Source organism: Anopheles funestus, chromosome 2RL, assembly GCF_943734845.2.
Source record: "Anopheles funestus chromosome 2RL, idAnoFuneDA-416_04, whole genome shotgun sequence".
In the NCBI taxonomy this organism is placed as follows: domain Eukaryota; kingdom Metazoa; phylum Arthropoda; class Insecta; order Diptera; family Culicidae; genus Anopheles; species Anopheles funestus.
Window position 1 is genome coordinate 21,297,992 of NC_064598.1, and position 25,670 is coordinate 21,323,661.

The 25,670-nt window shown below is 41.5% G+C and overlaps 1 protein-coding gene across 14 annotated transcripts in view; it reads left to right on the forward strand.

Moving 5' to 3' along the window:
* Positions 1-25,670, forward strand: part of LOC125761329 (uncharacterized) — a 181,460-nt gene that overhangs the window by 116,943 nt on the left and 38,847 nt on the right. For all 14 annotated transcript variants that reach the window (XM_049422339.1, XM_049422336.1, XM_049422344.1 and 11 more), the window contains 2 exons: positions 7,388-7,497; positions 7,591-7,756. In XM_049422339.1, coding sequence (XP_049278296.1) covers positions 7,388-7,497; positions 7,591-7,756 — 276 coding nt within the window. The remainder of the gene's footprint in view (positions 1-7,387; positions 7,498-7,590; positions 7,757-25,670) is intronic.

A 25,670-nucleotide genomic window follows, 5' to 3' on the forward strand; every position in this document is an offset into this window, starting at 1 on the left:
AAGATTGATTGCAACTGAAAAAGCGAACAAGGAAACCATAGCGTGCTAACTAACTACAAATAAAACACGTCAAAGGAGTTTCTCCAAGAGTAAAACCATGGAAAAGGGATGAGAAGAGTGAGGGCGGGCTGGATGCTGGTTTGAAGTAAGGAAACCTGAAATATGCAGAGGGATTTCAAAGAGAACGTGCATTCCATCACTCAACACTTGACTGCGAAGAATGGCAGCAATGGATCTAATGCAACGTCTTCGGTAAAGCAGCCTGACGACAGCATAACCTCCCACCCCAACCCCTCACCTCCTTCCCACCCCCTTTACCACCCCACAAATAAGCACAAACGGTGACCTGCGGAGTTTCCTTTCTAAAGAATGCCACAAAGTTCCTTGGCCAAGGCAACATGGCAACCATGGTTCGGCAAATATAATGATGATAAACTAGTTTGTTGGAAGAATGAAGCTTGCAAAAACGCCACCGCTCATGAACGTAATTGTGACGCGAATGATGCCACCAATGATGCAGCAAAGCAAAGCGAGGTTTCGGTTTCCCCCCTTTTTTTTTTTTTGGAAAAAGAATCTACTTCATCACGAGGTTCACTTCTAAAGTACAGCTCGATTCACTTCATCAATTTTCACTCGACCCCGTCCCATAATTCCCCTTTTCTCTGTGTCAGTTTTTCTTTTTTTTTTGTTTTTAAATTACAAATTATGCAACGAATGACGCTCATTGCCAAGTATGGGTGATTTCTTTTCTTTACTCCACCGCACATTCGTTTCGATTGGACAGAACCATCGTGATAATTTTTAGTACTTCTCACCAGTTCTTTCACTGGGCTGCAAATTCTACATTCACCAAGGCATGTCATCGTTCAAGCGATGTTCGGACGGTGATGGGTTTTAAGAAGAATGGATTTTCTCTCAAAACTTCTGACAATTCTGTTGCCCGCTGCTCCCAAGGAAATCATCTCGACTGAGCTTAATGCAAATGTCACCGATGGAAGTGTATGTAGCTCTGCAAGAAAGGAAACACTGAGTGAGCTGAAACTGAGTGCGGTCAGTGTCAAGAAGCCGCTTGAATTGGATCCTTTTTCTGTATCCTTTCTTTGCATACCACTTATCAGTCACTGACCGTTGACGGACGCTGTTGGCCCCGTTAACACTTTATCGTTATTATTATGATCTTTTCTTTTTCTAACCAGAGCACACTTTATTCGGTTTTATAATCTACACAAAAAGAGACTCAGCATAATGAATATTGTCACAGTTGTGTCGTTCAGGTGAATTTGGCTGAATTCAAATTTTAAAGTGTTTTAAAGGGCAAAATAAAACACAACGGAGCGCTTCTACAGGAAGTTTGTGATTCCATCAAAAAAGGTTTTATTTGTTTTTCTTCTGTAGGAATAATTTGGAGCAATAGAAAAACGTTCATGTTACGGGGTCACATTGTTACGATGACATACTTACACATTTTCCAAACCACAACACCCACCCAACACAATGGCAGTGAAAGGTTACAAAAGGGTCGCTTTTCTTTCATATTGCACCAGCTGACGTGACTGCCAAGCCACTATCGGTTTACATCATCAACAGTGTACTTTATTGCCTTCTTTACCATTTTTACCTTGTGGCAACTAACGCAGTTCATTGCTACAGGAAAAACTTCGCTTTCGTTTGGCTCAGTTTGACAGAACGAAATTATGCTAATCATTACCGGCTGTGGCTGTGAAGCTAAAATGGACGGAAATGCCACACAATTATCGCAGCACCTGGCAAACGTCTGGCAATACCGAATCCGTTAGGTGACGCCACGGTTTATGACCTTCCGCATTTGATGAAGTGATTATTAGGTAGGCACCGGAATAAATAATCGGAACCAAAACGCTCCACCTGTGTGGATGTCGTTTTACTTTTGCGATCGAATCGATCGTTTACTATTGTTTGCTTAATTTCGAAAGAATTCTCAGCCGCATCACTTTTATACTATAAATTTCTTGCGTTAAAAAAAAAGTTAATTAAAATTGAAAACTTTAAGCACGTGACACACACCCAATCGCTTAGCTCGGGTATCATACTTTCATTACGATTGAGATGTCTTCCATTTATTTCACGTAATGGACCACATGATGCCCTTCTTCGGTTGCTAAAACTTGCCAGCTTTCTATCGCAAGTTGAAACCACCTATCTTCCCAACGGCACGAAAGTAGAAACCAACCAAGAGAAACGAGCTATTTTACGGCATTTTTACTCTGCGTCAAAGTCAATCGGACAGGTGAGGGTCTTTTCTTTTTTAAGGCTAAAACACACGGGCGGGCAAAGAAACACTTCACCAAAGCTAATCACACGAGTTGGTCGAGCATCGAGGTATCTTCAAATCACTTCCACATCCATCGAGAAGTTTTACCAGTGGTAACGAAAAAAAATAAAATAACTTCACAACCACACCTATAGACAAACTTCCCAACCTAGTGTTAGCAGTGTGAAAAATTCTCTAATCCCAATGAGATTCTACTGTTTTTTTTTTCTTCTTTTCGCTTAACGCCACAGAACTTTGACAAGCTGACCAAGCTGTCACTCGACACCTTCGCCCAAGTTACACGTGAAGTATTTTTTCTCTCTCCTCCCGCTGCCGACATTAGCAATTTCCTTTTTTTCTTGCTCTTCGCTCTTACCGTTCCCAAGGTGGTAACACTTTGACGGTATGATTACTGGCCAACTGCAAGATAAGCTAAGGAAAACGTGTGACAATGTGTCACCGAAACCCGAGATGCTGTGAAGGGAGATGCGATAAACAAGAAAGCATTCTATCTTGCGCATCAGACTCAGGGATGAATGTTGGTGAAAATGTTTCACTCTTGACCATTTTCCTATTGGCCCCACTCTACCTCTGCATTAGCCATAAAACTGAAAGGTTCAAAGTTTTGTCATTTATTATCATCTTAACTGTCAGTATGGTGTGATTTTGGGTGGGATTGAATTCATATTCGTCAAGCGGACGTGATGAAGATGCTGTGGAACACTCAACGCTGTTAAACTTTAATCGCCCGTAATGGATCAATGAGAAAATAATGACAATTTGTTTTATTGCTCGTATATTAACACATTTGCTCTGATTGAATTTAGAAATGGCGATTGTGATGTGTCGTAAAACTGCAACCACAATTCGTACAAAAGGTCCAAGGAGATTTTTCCCCCTTTGACTGTGGGTATCCATTTTCCCCTACACGGCACATTATTAGACAAAATTTAATATCATCAAAATGAACCATTTCCCCGAACAACTATCCTAAGCAAACAACAATCAAATCTACCATATGCCACCACAGAAAGCCCGCTTCAGTAAATAATGCATTTCATCGTTCCACCATTTAACGGAACAGTTTGTTTGATTAAATCTGAGAACTGGCCATCATACCGCCAATCTTGGGCAAGAGGTAAGAAATGGCACAACGCACGAAAGGACCGAAATCATGGCTAACTTACCTGTCCGCTTTGCTAATCGATCGATCGGTCCGCCCGGTTGTATCAGCAAACGGCATCAGCCCACGGCATTTCACCTGCAGACCATCTGAGCCATCTCTTCCAGTCATCCAATCTGTCACATCAATATTTGATGACTATGACCATCACCGAATTCACGCAATTTTCTACCACACTTTGCTAGGGGCCAATTGCAAAAAAAAACATCCCCCCGGTCCTGGGCAAGTTAAATTGTTTGGGTTCCGGTTAGTGCGGTTCGAAGGGGTGTTTATTGTGGAGTGAGATGTAATATAAAAGTATTCGATTAAGCTGGCCCATATTTTGATTTCATAACTTGAACAAATTGAATAAAAACAAATAATAAAGCACATAATAATATGTAATAAAAGCAAGTAGAAAAAATATAATAAGATAAGCAATACGGCCAGGCAGTTCTTTATGAATAAAAAAAAGTAGAAAAAATATGATCACCTAACTAATACAAAGAACTGAAACGCACTAAAGTTGATCGAATCCATTAACCGAAGCATAATTTTGGCAGAACTTCAATCAATGAACCTTCACCATAATTTACGAACTGGCCCAGAGTTTCGTTAAATATTAAGCAACACATTCAGGAAAATCCATCTCCGCTACTTCCAAACAAACAAACGGTTGGGTGCTCAGGTGCTATCCAGCCTATCTATACATCATTTCTTTCCTTTTGAAGAAAGTCCATCTTAAAAGAAAAAGAACATGGCAAGCAAAAAAAAGCACCAAATAAAATCCCGAACACATTTCGTTTTTTGCTAGGTTCCGGCTAGCTTCCATTAACGTGTGAAGATGGATTTTTTATGGTTCATTGGTAGCGAATAACCGCACTAAACTGTAGGAAGGAAAGTGTAAGTTGTTACAACTTTTACTGATATTTCTCCATGGTCTACAAAAAAAGGACACACACTCCCATACCTACATGATGATTTGAAGAGTGGAAAAGTATAAATCGTTCACTTGCACCATCGATCGAGCAGGTACCCTACACGCGGGAATGGAACCCAGAAACGCATAACAAATGGTTGTCTTTCAAAGATACGAAGAAACTCCCCACACACTGGTCACTTGGTTGCCACGCTTGTTGTAACTCATTCCCAACCAATCTCAAGCACTTTTCTTCTTGGAAGAGTAATAGATTTTCCCGCTCTAGACAGCGGAAGGGTAACGATGCAGCAAGAAGGTGTGCCCTGCTGGTGATTTGGGTCCTTCGATCAGGGTTCTATACAAGGGAGGATTCATGCCCTTCATGTGCACACAAAACGTAGGCCTTAACGTTACCCATAATTCGATACATAAATAATAAACTTTTGCGCTTTAGCAGCTGTCGGACTCATCTCCGAAGCACCATTAACTATCCCGAAAGCATGACCTCCACACCGCTGCTGCTGGTAACATGAAGGAAGTTTTCTTTCTTATTAGCTTCAATATTACGCATCTGGATTTGTGCCAGCCGATAGCAAAACCCATACACACGTTCGTTGATGAATTATGCGGCATGTTTTGTTGCTCCTGTCGGTACAGAAACCATTATTAATTGGCACGAAGTGAGATAATTTCTCGCAGGAACCACTCCTCGGCTACTTTGCTGAAGTGGGGATCTATTAATAATAATAATAATTTAATTTATATTCTTCTATACGCAAAAACCATTAAAACGTAGGATTTTTTTGCGCCATGAAAAATGAGACATGTCGAAGCGGATTAACAAATCACGTAATGAATAATATTATTACTGCTTTCGGCAGATCGCTACTAGGGGAAAGGTTTTAATTGTGTTGAGAAATAAATTATCGGCAACAAAAACGGGATTAAAAATCATGTATGTATGAAGTATGTTAGTAAATGAATAATTTCTTCTAAGAGCAATGGCAGAGAATATTCATTTTTAGTATTAAACCTTAAAAACATTCACTTTATGATAGAATTGCCGAAAGATTCTATTGAACTCTTCCCCGAATATTTTCCTTTGTATAATTTACATTCAAAGGCTTCTGCTTTTGATGCTACAGTACCAAGAAACTTTGATAGAAGTATCTGGCAGGCAGCCACTATAGAGACATAATAACATTAATATCACGGAAATTTCTGTATCAATGTATCACCTTCTAATGGAACTAATCGTCTACGAGATTACTTAGCGATGTTAAAAAAATAAAAACTTTTGTTAACTGAACCATCACCAGTCGATTAATAAGCTATCGGTGAGGATGTTCATCATGAAATTAGAGAGAGAAAAATTACAGTCAATTTAATTTTGAAATGGAATTATCTTAAACTCTCCTTTTGATATAATTTGAGTGTTTTTTTTATAATAAGCTCATGTGTCTGATTTATTTCAATAAACAATTAATGTTTACGAAATAATTAAGGCATCGTTTTCAGTAAACGAACCTCTTAACAAAAATGAGCCAAAACAATCAATATTTCTCCATATACTCTTCTCATCCAAAGCAACTGTACATCTACCATTAACCTAACTCATGCTAAATGATGCATTGTGCAGATGATTATTCTCTATTACATTAAATTTCATCATGCTCCACTTGCCACAGCGGAAAGGCGAAATTCTTCAACGAAGTAAAATACCCGAAAAATTATTCATTTTTCTTGCCATCCATGCGGAACCGCACGATGTCAAGTTGACGAGTTGGGTGTGTGTGTGTGTATGTAGCGAAGAGCACAAAATGATCGGCCATAGCAAACGGTTTCGTGTCCACTCGTTGTGTCCATTTCCATGTTTCACCGAGGCTACGGCTGAGCTCGTTACATCATCGAGCATAATTTGATGTACATTTTTATTCCAACCGAGTGCATCATTTCACTCCGACGACGCTTCATTGGGTAGAGGAATAGGTAGAGGAGTACCTAGCCAAGAAGGAATCTAAATTCAATCAAATAATTTTACCCATCCTCTTCGAAGTCACGATCCGTGCGATAGAAGTTCGCCTTTTTCTGCCCAGCAGGGTAAAACGATGAGGAAGGAAAAAAAACGTTACTAGAAATAATGTTAACATCGTTCACATTTTTTTCAGCGAGATTTGGTGTGAAGTTTTTACACTTTAATAATTTCTTCAGGTAACTGGAGGGATTTTTTTAAGCTTATATTTTATCCTGATAGAAAAAAACCTTCCGGAATATTGTATGCATATTTCTTCTCCATTCTCGCTTTGTAGCACAACCAAGTGGTATAGAGAAAAAGGATTTTTTGTTTTGTATACACTTAATACTTCCTTGGTGGAGTGATGAAATTGCTATTCGATTTTAAACGGTATGGACAATGTTTTGTGCGATTTTTTACTTCCTTTTCATTTTTGAAGTAGTTCCTCAAAAAAAAATTGCCATCTATACGTAATGCTTAAGCGAACGGCAAACAGTTGGAAAATATCCGTAATCGGCTTATATGGAGTATTTTCTTGTCTCAGGTTTGCTCCGTTTTCCAGTGGAGTCTTTATTTATTCTACTTAAATGGTATTTTCCCATCGATCAGTATTCTTTCATTCTCTTTTCCGAGCTCCTTTCGCTGTTTAATAATTCAGTAGCGAATACAGTTTTCATCTGATGCTCTTCTGATCAATTCCAGACGATTTGTGGTTTGTTTGACTCTTTGAACCGACAATTGTTCTGTTTGTATACTCTATTATGTGTGCCATTGTTAGGAATAAAAGCTTCCGTTACAACAGCCAATAATTTTTAGATTTTGAACAACAATTTCAAGATTTTGTTGTATTTGAATATTTATTACTAATCTTATTCTACAATAAATTCTGTTTAAATGCGTAATTTAAATTAATTATCAGAATCATCAATAAATCAAGCCTTCCGTCACACATACTCGTAATGAAAAACTCAAAAACAAACGTTTTCTTTTCAAACTCCACAGAGCCTTCGCCCCTGTATGAGAACAATCACTATCACGAGGAATGTTTGAGGTGCAACTCATGTGGTCTCAACCTTACTGGCCCCAATCAGAAGCGCGCAAGACGGTTCAAGGTGAGTGGACAACGCACAAACGACCAGCCTTTTTGCCGCAGTATTCACGACACTTTATTGCTTCTTTATCTTGTCTTTTCAACCATCCCACAGAATCAAATCCTCTGCGATCTGCACTTCGCAGACGTTGCCCTGATGGAGTGTTCAGACTTTATGCAGCAGCTACGAAGCTTTAAGCCACAGTCATTAGGTTGTGCTGTGGCACGGCGAAAAAGCTCCACAACGCTCATCTTTCCACTGCCACCGCAAGCTTGTTCAGGTAGGTATAGGGGCCCTTTTGCCCGTTTTTACTCTGTTTATTTTACCATACATTGTTTATGCACCAGATAGGACATAATACGCGATAAATAGCCACAACCAGCCGTCCCAATTCACGGACGTGTAGCTGTAAACTGCTTCGTTGGCTGCATAATTGTATCGCGCCACCCACTGTCGCTTATTGGGGCACGATTAATTAACACACCGATCTGGACGAAAATTTCGTTCACTATCGATCGTTCCACTGCAGGTTGAAGAAATTGCTTCATGAAGCATAAATTCACGAGGCGCAAAGGACGACCGAGGGTGAGCCAGTGGGTGGAAAACGATACGCTCCATCCATCAACACTTTCATCGAGTCCTTGGTGACGAATTGGAGTGGAATGGTGTATTCGTTCCAGTTCCACATTACCGCACTGGTATCGTTTCGTACCCTCCAAAATCATCGTTGCCAGTGATAGGGCCCGGTGAACAAGGGAACGGCACAAGAGTTGCCTCCCTCGCATCACAACGGGGCACAGAAACGTGGCAAATCAACCAACCACAAATCAGTCCAATCGTGCGCATCATTAATTATGTGCTGCAAAACCGTCAACCCTGTTCGATGGCCCGCGTGACATCTCTCGCACTTCTCCTTTGTCCCCGCCTGCCCATCACTACTTCACAAACTACTTTTTCCAACGATTGATTGTCGAAAATCACGCAATCGCAGGAATCGGTACGGAAAGCCAAGTGTTGCTAGTACTCACCCAGCCTACCCTTCATCGGTTCCAGTGATTCTGGAAGGATTTCCGGTGAAAGCAATCTTTTCCGCACACACTTGCCTTGCCATCGTTTCCCTTCGCTCCCCTTTTTTTAATGAGCTACGTCCCAACCCACCGATCCAATACCACGGATTAACCTCAACCGTTTGGTTGAACTCATAAATGTCACTTATCGGGTGCGCACAAGGGGAAGGGATTTGTTGATCCGCGGAAACGGAAAGAATGGGATGCAAGCGAACGGTCGATTTTCGATTTCCGCCATATGCTTCGATGCAATCAGTTTTCAGCGGAATGACATCAAAAATGCATTGAACCGCGTCCCGGATGGGAAAATGCGAGCGGAACACAGCTAAACAACCGTAACGGAATATCGATTCCGGGTCCAAACTCATACCATTCAGTGGTACGGGGGAAAAAGTAGGTGAGAGACAGTATGCATAGATGATACGGTTTTATTGCAATGAAGTATAGCCGTTATGAATATGGCCGCGTAATAGATTGTTTGCAGTTAACTCTGCTTACTTCTCTTAAAACTGTACATGTGTTTTCGGTGTCATTCCCGAACGGCGTGTATAATTATATTTTTTTCATGAAATTTCTTCAAAAACAAATATTAAAATATTGAAAATATGTCAAGTGAAACTTGATTTTGTGTTATTTATTAGAATGAGTTTTCCATATTCAATTGCCATTTATTTGGTGACACAAATCATATTTGGTTTGAAGGTTTTTATAATTATCGAACATGCTATATAATTGAAAATGAAATGATTTATTCCTACCTACTTATCAGGCGCTCCAAAGCAATCTTGGCTTGCTAAGAAAGCCCTCAAGAAAGCCCTCAAAAGTACTCCCAATTGAGCATCTTCGTCACCCTTTGTGTCGGCCACAGCTCCTTCTCAGCTTGAAAATACTACGTCTGCTCTGTCCATGTGGACGACCTTAAAGGACGTTACGGGTTTGGGTCGTCCGGTGTCATTTGAATGACATAACCAACCCACCGGATCCTGCAGAGACTAATTCACTGTACGATTACAGTGTAATTACAGTAGCACCTCTTTTGTCCTTTCACATATTTTCTCAGAAGATTCCTCAGAAGGTAAAAGGACCGGTTAGTAGACAACACCCAAGTGCCTCTCAACTCAACCATAATGTTGTTGTCAAAGATTTATAGACATTTGATTTTATTTATTTATAGATTGATTGATAGAGCTTTTGCCATGCAGTTATAGAAAAAAAGACAGATTAACTGACTAGAAAAGACGTCGTTATCGTTAGGTAATAAATTGAAAGCGTCATAAATCCTACCCTAATCCTAAAGTGTCACCTGAACGTCATCGTGATTGTTTTCCAATCATTGGTAAAATAAATCCACTGACATAATGGAAACGATTCCTTACGATAACAAAGCTGTCTCAACCCCCACTTTTCTCGCTCACTAAATAATCTTACGAGGAAGTGTGGTTTGATATTTCGATTTGGAAAATTTCACTTAGCAACAAAAAGCTTCAGGCAGCTGTCCGGCTAATGGCAGTAATGGCTGCCACCATCCGTAGCAGAACAATTACGTGTGACAGTAAGAATGGTTCTGGTATGATACGGTTTGGTTATGTTCGTTCTTTTTATTTCGTCCCTTTGCCATACTGACCGTCCCTTTTACCTTGAACGTTCATCGGGTATCAAACCGGGAATGTCTCGCTCCTCAATATTGCCCGTTCGGATATTCACAGCCATTTCGAGAGAAGTGAAACTTTCTAAGCAAACATGCATATATAACCAGTATACATACATACACACGCACACATATTAGCACTCACATATGTACATGTTCCTTTTCTGCTCAAACTTTCAAAACACGTTCGACAAACAGTACCGAACCGACTGGGAGTGAATCGAGTTTTCGGACAGACCCAAAAGTGGGCCAATCGTTCACTGGAGGGACGTATCCACCACGATGGATAGTTGGATCGGAAAAACGGGGGGGGGGGGGGAGGGGGGAAATATTGACTGAAAACTGTCCAATTGTGTTCTGTGCAATGATGTTTCTATTCGCTTGCTTTACTCTCGGGGGAAGAGAAAGAAAGAAAAAAAGCTCATAGCAGCGCTCTGTTGCATTCCGGATGGACATTCGTACGGAAAAGTTGTTGCCCGGGAGAATGTTGCTGGCTTTGCTGCGTACACAACAACGCAACAGTGCCCCAGAAACGAGGATCGAGGATGGTAAGCGGCAAGATGAAATGTCAAATAGTTGAAGCTTCTGCCGTTGCAACGGTGTAAATAACATCCCAGCTTCACGACATGTCCAGCAAAAACCGATCGCATCTTGTTTGCTGCACTTGTGTATGTGCTGCAGAACTGTACTTTGCGATCCAGCATGGCGAGCATTCGATTTTCCTAGAACTCGATGGTTCGGAGAAGGGACAAATGGGTTAAATATTCGTACCAAGAATGAAGAATGTTTTCGATTGACAAATACTTTCCGTCCGTTTGAGGATGAACGCCTTTCCAATTCCTGTGCACAATGTGTGTGAAGAAGGGGGTTGGAAAGAAAATTCTTCCAACAACGTCCTTGCCCTTGAACAATAAACAGACATGTATAAGTTTTCAAGCAAATGTGCTGGTAGTTGTCAATTTCAGTATTTGCCAAATACAAATAAATGGTTATAATATATTGGGAAGTAAGATTGTGCTGTAAAACAGTTGCTTTATTTTCCATAATTTCTACAAAATGTTTTATTCTAGATGATATTCTGAATCGTTATTTTATGGTACGGAAGCATCATTCTTTTCTTGAGTCATGTTCCATTTTTTCCAGGAAATGCAAACAAGACTTTCATTTCCTATCCAACAGTCTTGGCGTTTTCCTATCATCGACTGAAGCTATCAAAAATGGTAGTTTCATTGTAAATTTGCTCTGACCATTGTTCCAGACCGAATCATTTTTCGCCTTTCGTTTTTCCTCAAATGATTTGATTTCCGGTCGACTTTCGCTGCTGCTTTCTGTCCTGTTTTTTTTTGCTGCTTATCAACAAGGACACACAATCTAGAATGCGGCTATGAGGCGGACCATCATGTTGACGGCATATCATTCGAACAGCGATACGAAGCGAAACGAATGTGATGATAATGTTGATTGGAAAATGGGAATAATGGTATGGTTAGATTTTTTTCCTTCTTCTATTTCTTATTCTTGTTTGTAATTTTTTTTTCTTATACTTCCCATCAACTATATTGGGGAGCAAAATGGTTTCGCTGTCTTGCTGACTCAAGCTAGCGAATTGGAAGGTGATTAGCAAAAATGTTGCAATATCGAACTCGTTAAAAATACGATTTTATTCATCCCAGTTCTTTACTCGTCCATACAGTTCCTTAGAAAACTTTCGTTTCGTAAATGCGCAACCAATAAATAAAATTTTGTTGCACAAGTTTTGTTTCCGACACTACGAAATTGCAACGCAAATGAAGCTTTATTGCGTTTGAGTTTTCATCTTTCGTTTTTTTGTTGCAAAAGTTTTCTTACATCTTCCAACAAATTGACGAACGTGGCATAGTTTTTTTCTGTTCCTTCACTCTCTCTCTCTCTTTTCAGTAAAAAGTTCAGTGTTGCTGAAGAACCCTTAAAAAACAGAACCGGTTAAAAAACGTGCACGTTGATTGGATTTCGTGCTCTTTTGAAGTTTACCAGTCAATGCAGTTAGCAGAACTTTCAACAGCAAGGTCATGATGCTGTACGGGCAATCGTAGTTTATTGCTATTTTGATTTACTCAATTGCTTATCCATTGCACCTGAAAATGTTTTTTTTCCTTTCCCCAAAAAGAACTACATCCGCCCGTCAGTTGATCACGTTGGCCTTATTCCTTTTTGCAGCCTCCCCAATAGGACTGCCCTTAGATCGATAGTAGTGCACAGGAAAACGATACCCGGAACTCATCCACAGCTTCGCCAAACCTTGCTATCAAATTGAAAATTTAATCAACGTATTTCATCATTAACTCGGACACATTCCACTGCCACATCACGTCACTGTTCATAATGAACGTTGACCACTGGCAACCGGTTTGACTGGGGATCGCCGTTTCTTATACTGCGAAGCTCCGTTGTCGAGCGATTTCCGGTTCGCTGAAAGTGTCTTATTTCGAACGTCAGTCGGTATTTGCGTTCGATCGAGTTAAATTCCATCCCAACGTTCTGTGCTCAGCCTGTCCGTTTGTGAAACAGGCCATCCCCGGTTTCTTTTTCTATCCTTTGTGCCTTCCGAACCGCGAACATCCGGAACATTGCCCCGATGTGACAGGCCCAGCGCTAATGCAAATGATGAGTCCAATTAAATGAATTTCACTCGCGTGCCTCTGGCTTTCGGTCGGTCGTCCTTATCCGTCGTACTGAGCTGAGGCTGGAACGAATGTAAGAGATAAATAAAAACAAGACCTAAACAAGTTAAGTGCTGGAATGTGCAACAAAACGCGAATACGAGAGTTCCGATAGCGAATGTTCGAGTGAGACAAAACGGCACATCCTGTCCCGGCCCTACCCGGCAAGTATCTCACCGACCAGAGGAACCTTAATATCTGTCATTAAGGGGACGATTTCCACTTTTCACTTCCTGTCATTTCTAATTAATCACTTGTTTTGCTTCGCGCTGGATGCTTTTGGAACGAGGTCGACTATATCCGCGTGTTGCCGCACGACAAAACCCCTTTCTACCGAACTGGGAGCTCGCTTCGCGATTATTTCGACATCGGCAGTTGGGATGGCAGATTAAAATGAAATAAAATAAAACCAGCACCGGAAGTTTCTGTGTGTTTTTTTTTCTCTCGAAGCGACACGATGTTTAAAAAGTGAGAAAGAAAAAGTGTGTTAGTTCTTTCTCCTTTTCACTTCTTGCACATTCTTCGTTAATCGATCGATGCAATCATTTTGCGAGGGGGAGAATAAGGATCGTACCAACAGACGGGGCTGGACTTTTGTCCTTTGGTAGAGAAAAGCGTGGAAAAGCGAAGCGATAATCGATGGATTCCTTTGCGTTCATTTCGTTCGGTTTGCCCGTCTCCATGTTTATGCGGATCCGGTACCACAGCAAATGGGCTATCGATTGGAAGTCACCGTTGAAATGGCTTACGAAAAGGAAATCGGGGAAACCCCCCCCCCCACGCCCCCCTCCCCGGGCTTCTCTCTACCACGCTGTTTCATTTCATCGTCCTATTACGACCGTTCCCATTAGAGGACAACCCTTAGCTTGCCGTTTACGGTATGACTACCCTTCGGTCGAATGGCTTCCTGTGAAGCAGTCGGATGGTGACGGTTCGTCTATGCCCCTCCTGTCCAAGAAACGTCCCACACCGTGGTACACCAGAACCGACCGGGCGTACCATAGGCCTTCCGAAGCCAACAACCGCAGAAGAAGTTCATGTCCCAGGCGTACCGCTTGAGGGAAACTGCCTTTAACGACTTGCTCGAACAACTTAATTTACATTTGAAAAGCATCGCAATCGCAACGAGCACGTTATCGAGACGTACGCGGTTTATAGGCGGACACAAACAGTGGTCGGTGATACCCTTTTGCTGCAAAAGGCTGGGAAAAAAACAACCAAGGGGTGGGAGCCCAGCCGGAAGTGCCGGAATGGGGCGCAACAACACATTTCGATGAGCAAACATCGAAATGGTGAGATGGTTACGGGTACGGTTAAATGGACGATTAAATTCTTGATTTGCATACATTTTTAATTGCCATTAAAAATGCGGCCCCCTCCAAACCGACTGTGGCGGAAAATCGAACCGGAACCGCGGATCCACCAAAAACAGGACCGGCGATGGAGGTGGTGGTGAGTTGATGTTTTCAACGGTTGTTGCCACCGCCCAAAATCCACTTCTGCCTGCCTGCTTTTGGTACCGAATGATTGAACGTGCTAACCAAAAAACCACAAACTTGATAGCAAAACGATTTGTGTTTAAACGGTTGTATTTTGTGTGTGTGTGTTTTTTTTAATGCTTATGATAAACATAAATAAAACCACTTTTGACAGTTTGGTTTCACTTGCTGACATAATCATAAATAGTATCGCATGGCACGTGCTTGCCGACAATGAGGTTCACCTGGGAAACCAGTTGAGAATCAATTAGTCAACCAAAGCTTCAATGCACTTGATAAAGGCCACTTTTAATAATTTTGGTTTTTCATCTTGTTAAACTTTTCCTCTGTAATGGCTTTTGATACAAATAAGTCCTCGTCAAAATATTTCAAATGCATCAAAATATTAGAATTATATTACAGCAACTCATCTGATTCTGTATGAATCAATCAAATGCATAGTTTTCCGATCAACTATGATTAACTAATTTTCCACATGAAAAGGCTCTTAATGCTCGAAATGCAACATTGAAACCAGCAAACAAACTAATCAGTAAGCGAAATGATTCTAATGAACTAATCAATAAACAAAACGTAATAATATTGACCTAATTCCAGCAAAATTGAACGCTTTGTTGACTCAGAGGATTTGTAATATGTTTTCCTTTTTTGTTGAATATTTATTCGTTTTCCTATAATTAATCGTTTAATAACGATTTAAAATTTTATCAGTTGATCATATGCATGTCACCAAATTCGCCTCTTTTTTAAAAACGCATTCAATAATCGGACAATAACTTTCGCCCAATGAAAACTTTCAAAAATCGATAAGATGAAAACCACTTACACGAACTTTAGGTGAAATTAGGTGAATGATGGATGAAAACGCCAACGACCACCGATTAGCCGGACTCGGTTAGTCACGCGTCAACGCAATTCTTCACTCTCGGGACACGTTGACGATGGGTGGAAAAGTTTTGGCAGCATCCTTCTGTGGAAACTTCACCATTTCGATAAGAATGTGACCAGTGTTGGGAAAATTCCATAGTAAGATATCGCGCGCGCACACACAGCGATGAGTTGAAACGAGTGAAACGATGATCGATCGACTGTGTTTCATATCCTGCCGAAAGCTGCCTGTGTTTAGCAAAAGTTTTGCCAACATCCTCCGCCCCAATCTCTACCGTACGCTAAATCACTGCCAGAAGCATGACTTTAAGCTGTGGCAGAAAATGACAAAACTTCCTTCGCTAGGAACTTCCAAATCCTAGTGAATTATGAATAATGGATGTTAATCACTTGAAAATCACACCCGTGTTGGTTTTGCCTTAGTGTTCGATTTGTGGCGAAGTTTCATGGTATACAGTTTCTTACCGAAGACTATGCCGGAGACCGTAGAGTCAAGTTTCGTTCTGCAAAATTTGCAAAAGTTGCTTCAGAATCTCACCGTGCAACGTCAGCTGTGAAGAGTCTGAGATTGTGTGCGTTGTCTACACTGCTGTTGACGGGCATTCGATGCAACTTCACTGCAATCTTCTGAGAAAGACTCCCTTCAACACTCTCGATCACACACGTTCTCACATGCAGACACACATTTGTCAAAGCTTTTGTCAAGCTGTTTGCCGAACTCTTCCTAACCAGTTTGTGCCTAAGTTTTGCATTTGCATTCAGCCTGCGGATAGAATGAAGCGAATGTGGATAAGTTTTCCGGCACACTGTATATCGACACAGTTCGACAAAAAGGGGCTGTACAATCCGGAACGTAGCACCAGCTCAAACATGCATGAAAATCACTTTCGATACGATTCGATATCAAAAGCAGGGCACAAAAGTTGACACGGTTGGATTACCATTCCAACCGAGAAGCTTTCGAAGTAAGTCAAGCGATTGAACTAGGTTTTGGTAAAGATATATAGAACTTCTTTTCTTCTATCAGTAGTTTACGCATAATTTGTTTCACATTGATTGGTGGTACAGATGCAATGACAGTCATCGAATGATCCATGTCTAAGTTTCCTAAGTCGTACGTATTTAATTTCCGCTTTTTACTTTTATTAAAGCAAATAAGGCGAAAGGTTTTTTTCCAATAATAAACATTAATTAATAAATTCAATAAAATACGAAGAAGGAAGCTACAAAAATATGCTTAAATACAAAATATTAAATAATTTTTTGAATCATTCGGAAAAGTTAGACTAAATATCAAAGCGTTTAATTTAATACGAACTAATAATGAGATTTGATGGAACCAAACTAGAAAATATTTGTAGTTCCATATTCCATGGGTTTTCAAACATGCAAATGACATCAATTTACCAGCAATTTTCGCTAATATTACGCAACCTTTTACCGTAAGTACGCAAAGCACATACTAGTACCCTTCTCCTAATGCTAATTTACCACAAACACTCGGTCACACGAATGCCGAAACCACACTATTCACATCTTGAAACTAAACAAAACAACACAACGCTACAACCAACTCTCACTCGGAACTACCGAAACTATCCACGCCCGGGAAGACCAACTTCTAATCCGCCCGAAACATCGCACAAACATCGTTCCCGTTCTACGAAAAGCCTTTTGGAGCTTACTCAAACATAAACCATTTACCGCACCTTGCGTGCCTCACATACTACCGAAAAATTATGGCCAGCAATACGATTGACATCAGCCACCGCGGAGTAGCTTGCGTACTGTGACGCTAATTAGTTCAAACTTTCACCATCAATTATCATCACCCGCCTCTGTGCCCGATGGTGGTAGAATCACGTGTATCTTTTTACACCTGCGGTAAACCACGGAAATCTCACCACTTTTGCTCGTTATCGTAAGGAATTTCGTGGAACGATTCCCTACAATCAGCGTACCAAACAACACCCACGGTGGCGTACCAGTGAGTGCGGTACGCGGTAAACACTAATGGAAACACATTTTTCACACCTTCCTAGTGGTATCTTGCGAACGAGATATCTCGTTCTTGGAGCCTGCATGTGCTCTGGTTAGGCATGGAAAGTAGTTTGCCAAACATACATACATTGAGGCAATGTAAACGAATTGCAAGTCGTTAGTTTTGATGAGATGTGAATGAGAAATTATCACAGATTATAAGTCGCTCAATGGCAAGCATGTGAAAATTGCTTGCCTCGTTTTGATTTACCCTGGAGTATGTTTGTACGATCGTCATGCACCATTTAACGATTATGCAAAACGAAAAGAAAAAAAAACCGCTTTCTCCATATGATTCCATACGAAATGGTCAATTTTCATCACTTCAATGGAGGCGCCCAGTGTCTCATCGATGGCAAATATCTTTTACCCGGTATGGAACTCCTTCAATGGAGACGCCCAGTGTTTCATCGATAGCAAATATCTTTCACCCAGGATGGAGTGAAACGTTCGACTATGTTTTATAATGCATGCTTTCAATCAGATCACACAATCGTGCTTACTGCAACGAATGCTCATCATCATTGCTAGCCTTCATGAAACCCCATCTTCGGTCAACTGCACACAAGCTGCATCATTGCACAAGATACTTGAACTTTATTATTAAAATCCCATTATTCACATATCCCCGTTTTCCTTAGTTCATGACATCACCATCAGCAAGTGGGGAAGTATAAACCAAACGAATGACATTGCAGTTTCTCGATTGCTCGATTTGTTCAATTTGTACAAACGATTACTGGGAAGCAGCTGGAAGCTGCCAAAGCATCGATTGCCATTCACTTATTGAAACATTCCTTTTAGCACTTTGGATTTAGTCAGCAAAACTTCAAACTCTTTCAAAGCTCTTCCAAATCCCAACCTCAAACAGTGGTTTTGGGTCGATTGAATGCTTTCCAACATGCATCGGTGCATAGCGTTTGCTAATTGATTTTATTGCGATCGTCTTCATCATGCTCGGGGTTCCATTTTCCACTTTCACCTCCACCCATGTGCAAGAATCCTGGAGAAAAAGATGAGCTCAGACTTCACTTTCAAATCGCAGTGTGTGTGTGTGTGAGTATGAAGGGATTGGTCACCCACCCAAAACACTGTCTGCCACCCATGATGAGATCATGGAAATTGACTCACAAACACGAGTTCAACTTACTCGTCTCTTCTTTTCCTCTCACATCCTGTTCTGTGCTAAAGTGGTATTTGATCTTTGAACTAGCTTGTTGCATATCATGCATAACACGCTTTCTCACAACCATCTCCAGTTGTGGTGCTTCTGGCCCCTAAAACGAACGCATCGTCTTCTCTGTATGGTAACTTTGTTCACATCTCATCGGTCACCAGTCTAGTGCGAGGAGCTTTTGTTTTCACTCCATAGCCAAAAAAAAGGGAAGAAACAGTAACACACAACCGACTGGCGCCTGTGGTCGTGGCTTTAGTTTTCTCATCATCATCATCGTCAACATTCATGTTTTCGCCCAACCGCTGTCCCACCGCTCACACAGAGGACTACGCGACTGCCAGCCACTCTGTAGTTGCTGGCGCCTGTTGGTATGCAATTTTAACTCGATTTCATTTATTATATCGAGATCACGCACCAGTTCCCTTCTCGCCACACGTGTCTCACACATATCCTCCGTACGAGGTTTTGTGAACACGCATGCAAACTGTCTCCCACACTGTCTGCGTTACATACGCGCGCACACACACACACTCATATACAAAACTGACAATGAGACGCCGCTCAGTGAGGCAGATTTTATCTCCATTTTGCTACTATACACGAACGTGTGCGTGTGTGTGTGTGTAACACGTGCGTCTGCCCGAATGAGGCCATCGCGATGATTACCACGATGATGGGAAGGATGATAACGCTGGAAGTGCGTTGGTGTGAGTTGGTATCGTACAAGCCTTCTTTCATGCACCCAGTCGCTCAGGAAACTACCCAAATGGAAAATCTTTTTCTTTCCCTCAATGGTATATTTTTTCGCCCACTTTTTTTTCTCCCATACCTCATTCATACATACAAGACAAAAAAAAGCAAGCAAAAGAAAGGAAGAAAAATGGTTGACCATGGGATGAACATACGGTCTACAAACCAAACCAACGGAAACGATGATAATGGCATTAACTTTATCTTCGTAATGCGAAAAGATTGCATACCTTTTCGGCGATCGGGGCAGCTGATCTGTTGAGCCGCCAGAATACAGCGTGCGTTTTTTTTTTGCGGGAAGGGAGAGGCCACCAAATTGGATTCCATCGCACGTTTTGGTGTGGATAGCTACTACTACCAGGACCAGTTCAAGCGGTACCCACACATACACCACACCGAAAAGGGGATTATGTTAATAAGCTTGGGAGTGAAACAAATGGTGGATTTTTTTTGGTGTGATGTTACATACACGCATGGTTACACATGATTGACTATAGACGATGAAAGCTTGCATCTTGCGATGAATGAATTTTTTATCACTCATCGTTCCTTGCCCTTGTCAATGGATGGTCGGTGGTTATTTGAGATAAATTTGCTAAGCAAGTTTTATTGTCCTTCTCGCTCATCATTATCGCATCCAGTTCACGTAATACGTTCGCATTGGATTGGATTTGATTCACAGAACTAATGTTTGTTTCTTGTTCTACTCTCGTTACAGGTTCGTAATGTTGCTGTTATACTTTTGATTACATCGAATGGTAGTTTATAAACCATTGATACAGTACTACGGTACGTAAGATCCACCAGCTACGTATGTACGAATTTCCACATGTAATGAACTTGAACGATATAGCGCTGTAAACCACATAAGCAATGTGTGTCCTTACTATCCCCAAGCCTGTTGACAGCCTCACCCGCCGCGGGGGGCTGTCACAGATTGTCATGTTAGCTTTAATCCCACTGCTACAGCTTTTATCACTAAGAATCGATTAAGTCAAACCACGTCTTTTACCGTGAAGACAAGCGAAACGGTGAGGTCATGGCTTTATGGGAACATGACTGCCAGGCTCGTTAAGACGTCCCCTGGGATGGGATTTGTTCTTCCGCATCGGGGGATCATCTTCGGATCCTGACCGAAAGCTGACAAATGGCAAATCAGCAAACCCCATCGAATGGTATCCCGACCGTCCGAACCCCCTGAAATGCAAATCGAAGAAGCCACTCTTACAAATTCCATCCGATGGAGGCGCCCAGTCCTTAACCCGCTCTCCCGCAACCAAACAAAGCAATGACTTGATGGCCTTCTCTCGGTGGATGAGATCACCTTTTGTGGCCTCTATGTTCCGGAAGGATAGTTTGATGGTTGCCACTTCAAGCTCATCCACTACAGCACGAAAACCAACCGGTCTCGGTGGAATTTTCCAACCTTCTCCGTTAGTGACAGGTCAGAAAGCGCATGAATAATAAGAGAAATAGTGAATGCCGGCTCCGGACAGTAGTATCACCCTACCGGGAGTGGCTTGTTTTGCATCCGTCGGAAAATCGACCGATGTTGTTGAATAAGAAGTTCATTTCGCAACAGCATCCGGATGACCATGATAAACAAATTTTTCCTTTTCACGATACACACTCGCACACTTCCAAATGCTTCCCCATTTGGGCTTCCTTTTACCGTACCCGCCCAAAAACCGATGATGAAGTGTTTTCAGTGAAAACTTTTGCGTCACTTCACTCGGCAAAACATTCACATGTGGCGCCGTTAAGAAACGATTGAAACCGCCGGGCAGCATCATATTCTAATGATACGAAGTCTAAAATGACACATGTCAAATGGGGGAGGCGAATGGGTTGCGCCCGTGTATGAGGAAACCGTCAATGTGATGTGATGTTGATTTATTGCGAAAACACCTCATACCGTACCGAGTTTGTCACCATGCTGACGGACATTTATTTATTTGCTTTTGCTAGCTCGCTCGCTAGCTGCCAACCGGCGTGAGCATCATCGGAATATATCTACATTATACACGCGTGGAACATTTAAGGGGTTGATGGGTAAAAATAATAACCCGAAATAATATTACCCTATCTGCGTTAAGTGGCATGAGTGGGTGAAAAATAAGAGAGAGAGAGAGGAAGAGAGGAAGAGCGAGAAAAGTACACATAAACAAACAAAACGCAACGTAACCGAACGAAGCGGAAAAGGAAAACAAATAGAAATGATTCTGGTGATAACATTACCCGCCCAACCCTCTACAACAAGCCTGCATTCCCATGCAAACACCCCAATGTGGTGGGGGATATGTACAATTTCTAGTTGCCAACAGTTGCCACTCAATACCACCGACAGGCACCGGAGCACACATTAGCATGGAAATGTATATTTATGCTCGCTACATGCCACATTTATTTGGCGCCGCGTGTTAAAGCGACACAATACCAACGCGATACACAGTGAATGGGAATGAACCGTGCGCGTGTTTATGGTGAATTCAACAGTTTTTGGTTTTTTTCTTTCCTTCGTTTTTTTTTGGTTCAACGTCAATTGTCGATTTAAACGTAACCAACGATGTGGGGGGGGTTTTTTCTCTACAATCCCCCCGGCATTATGTAATGTGTTTGTTTGTGGTACAATCGTTTGACTAAAGTTAACACACATTCGCACAAACCTAGCGCGTGGCACATCACACATGTCTGATTGTGGTTTTTTCTGTTTTTCTTTTGCCCTATTGGGATTGTTTGGCCAATCGGGAAAAGAATGGTTGTACGCATTGCAAAATCTACCACCTCTTTGCTACCATAAATTCTGTTCCTTTATTGTAGGACAACCCTGGGATAGGAAGTGGTATAATATGCAAACATAAAATAACACCAAAATACACCAAAGTGGGAAAAGTAAGTAACGGGAAATGTTTCTCATACCAGAACGTTGTTCGTTTCGTTTCAAAAAAGGCACGGAAAGCTTCGGAATGGTCAAAAATGGTGGTGATGGTAGTGAATGGTGATAGGGATTTGTACTTATGGAGGCAGTTGGCGGACATTTACCTACGAATAAGATTTTTTTAATTGACATTTTCACGAATGTTTTGTTGTACAGTGCATGAGATCTCAGAAACAGCACAGGATATTTTTTTCTACTCTACTTATCACTTCACATGGTTAAGACCCTTTTTAGCAATGACTACATCACAATCTCTCTCCCTCTTGTTGGCTTTAACGACCCTTAAGGTCATGCCGGCCATTTCTGGCTTACTGGACATATTTTAGCACATAGCCAGAAAGTCAGTCCTTCACACGGAGGGACTCGGTACGGATGGGATTTGATACCCGGTCCTGTCGTGTGGAACCAGTGCCGTTTAACACTTACACCAAAGAGTCGCCCTTGACTCCTTGGCCTATGAATCCATCTATGTGAGCTATAAAGTTCAATTTAGAATTCAGTGCAATGGTTAAATATTCGATCTGAGAATGTTTATCGATTTGTATCTAGTTAATGGGGTTTCGTATTTGTCTGTTAATAAACTTTGTTGACTGTTGTTGTTGTCGACTGTTTGTTGAATATTTGTCTTTATCCAACCATCTAAGGCTATATCTTGTACAAAATGTAACATGAAATAAAATTTAAAATAAAAAAAATCAGCTCATCCTCTTATCGCATCATTCGAGTTTACAGTGCATTCTAAAGAAACAAATCCACTGTACGAAATACAGTCTCTTAAAAACAATCTACTCTAATCGAAACAAAAAAAAAACAATCCATACCAACTTGAACAAACTGAAACGCACATTCCGGCAACAGAAAATAGAGCACACCGAAAATGCAAATAATTCCATTCCAAAGCGAAATTTATGATTTAAGTTTTCCCCATGGCAGCGGGCACCATATTTCTTCATTTTTATCTTTAGCTTACATTTTTAACTCCCATGGTAAACTCGGGCGAACGAGGGGCGAACGATCGGCACAAATAGCTGGAGTAAAGGTAAATGTAAAAATCCTCAAAAACGCAAACGTAAGCAGAGGATGCAGAGAAACATCCCGTCCGTAGAAGGCGAAACATCTAACTAAACTGGTAGCATCCTTCTTGTATCCCAACGAGCAGCAATAAGAAGCAAAAACCCCCGCAAAACATTCCTATCTCCATTCCGTTCTCAGAAAAAAAGAGAAAAAGGAAAAAAGCTACGAATTTGCTTTTTGAAATCGAAAATCTTTTAACCTGTAGCTTTTGGGACCAAAGACGTAAGCGCGTACAAGCATTGAGCCGAACAATGCAAACATACAAACATTCCTTTCTGTGCCGACACGCCCTACACGCCAAACTTCGTGTCATTCGGTGTCCATTTATTTGTGGACTCTTCCACGAAACTGCCATTGTCCATGGCGGGTCGCCAGAAGGTGAATGGATGTTAGCAACACAAAAAATATTTCGATTATTAAAGATTGTGTTGAAGCTTCTTCTGCCCCCATCTCCCTGCGGTCCCATTAGTTGGTCAAATGTGTATGTTTCTTGGTTTTTTTTTGTTGTTGCTTATGCTAAGAAAATGTTTGTTGCAGGGCGTTGTGCAACAATACACCGAACGCGTCTCAAGCTATTCACTTCACGTTCTACGAACATGGCATAATACGCATACCCACTGCCCCTTCTGCTGCATTGCCCTGTTCAGACACTCTAGACACGTTTTCTGTTCACTTCGCAAACACATAAATATACGCAGTGGGTAAGAAAACAACCGTGTGCACGATGTACAACAATGGCGCAACAGGAGCACCGATACGATCTTATTTCGTACGATACGAATGGTGCAATATTTGGGAGAAAATTATTTTATTTTTCGTCTTCCTGTCCCTCTATACCCCTACCTACAAACACGCTTTCTTTTGTCATTAAATTGCAAATTGATGATGGAAAAAAATGTGATCGTACACGCTCCCTGCGGAGTCCAGACGCACCCGTGTAATGCACAATTGGTGCCAGGGATGAACCAAAAATTCCCTTCCAAAAAAAAGGCATTGTGGTCAGGGTGGCAAAAGACGTATCAGTGGATAATGACGGGTTCTATATTTTCTTTACACGCTGGCCAACGCTTTTTCTCTTTCTCACGCGCCTCGCCCTTCTGAACCATTTTGGTGTGCCTTTCAAAAGCCTCAGGATGTTAATTTCCGGTTTCATTCGGCCAGATTTGTTAGTCTACCGGCTTGTCCGATGTTTTCCACCCTCCATTGCTCCACTGCGGCACCTTCAGTTTCAGCGAAGCTGTTGCGTATCGTTTACCTTCCTTGTATGGGATACGCAAGCCAGCGTAAGATGTTGGTTCAAGGTCTTTTTCATCCTTGCGCACACCTATACATCCGTAGCATGGTGTCCATCCATTGAGCGCTGAACGAAACGATCCATCTTGTGGCAGTAAATCGCTTCTTGTCCGCCGCTTGTTTGCTATACTGCCCACGAAGTCACCATTTAATCAACTTACTGGTGGTGGTCATTTCCGCATTTTCCTTATTCCACCCGGGCCCTTGTCGGTGACGCTGACCCATCTTAAACGAATGCGTGGTACCGTTAAAAGATACCGTATCTGGTGTTACACCATCCCCTAAGCCCAATCATTTGATGAATCTAGGGAATGCTCCCAACGATGACATACCGACATCACCTTCGGATGTTGTTTTTACTCCGTGTCCATGTGTGCCCGGGTTCTGTTTGCACGGTAAGAAGACAGCTTTCACCAGTGACTTGCGATGTGTTTTTGTTTTTCCACTGTTCGCTCAAGTTAATTCCAGCTTGTACCCCTTTTAGCACGCGGTAGAAACACAATGTTCAATCACTGCCGAGTCAGATGACTTCATCTGGGCGTTTAGGAACGATACCTCGATACCATCATACCGAGCATAATGGTTTGAGCTTCGGTAAGCTTAAACGAGATTCCGCCCGTTTAACGTTATCAAAACCCCAAAGTAATTTTCTTCGGACATGGAAAAGATTTTGACGCGAAGGATGGAATGGGGCGATGTGGTTTGTTCTATGTTTTTTTTTTGCTTCCTTCCTTTAGTGAATTCTTTTACCAGGAACGTTATCGGACGATATTGAACTCAATCCATCAAGAGCAACAACGTCGCTTTTGCTCTCTTCAGTGAGTAAAAGTTTATTTTCATGTTTGTTTTTTGTTTTTTGTTTGATTTTCTTTCCCTCTAAACAGCGAAACTTTCCGGTGACTAGAAATTGATTGCGCACCGATATGAAACATTTCTGCCCATGATTTGTGGCCAAGTTGCTTGAAAAGTTTCTTCTGTTTATTTAAACTAAAGTTTGCAAGCTTGCTGAGTAAGAAATATAATCCGTTTGCTGTTGGAAAGTTAGCACGGTTGTTGCTTTACACTTTTGCTTTAAAAAATCAAGAGTTCAAACACATGTTACCAAATATTGTGCAGAACTA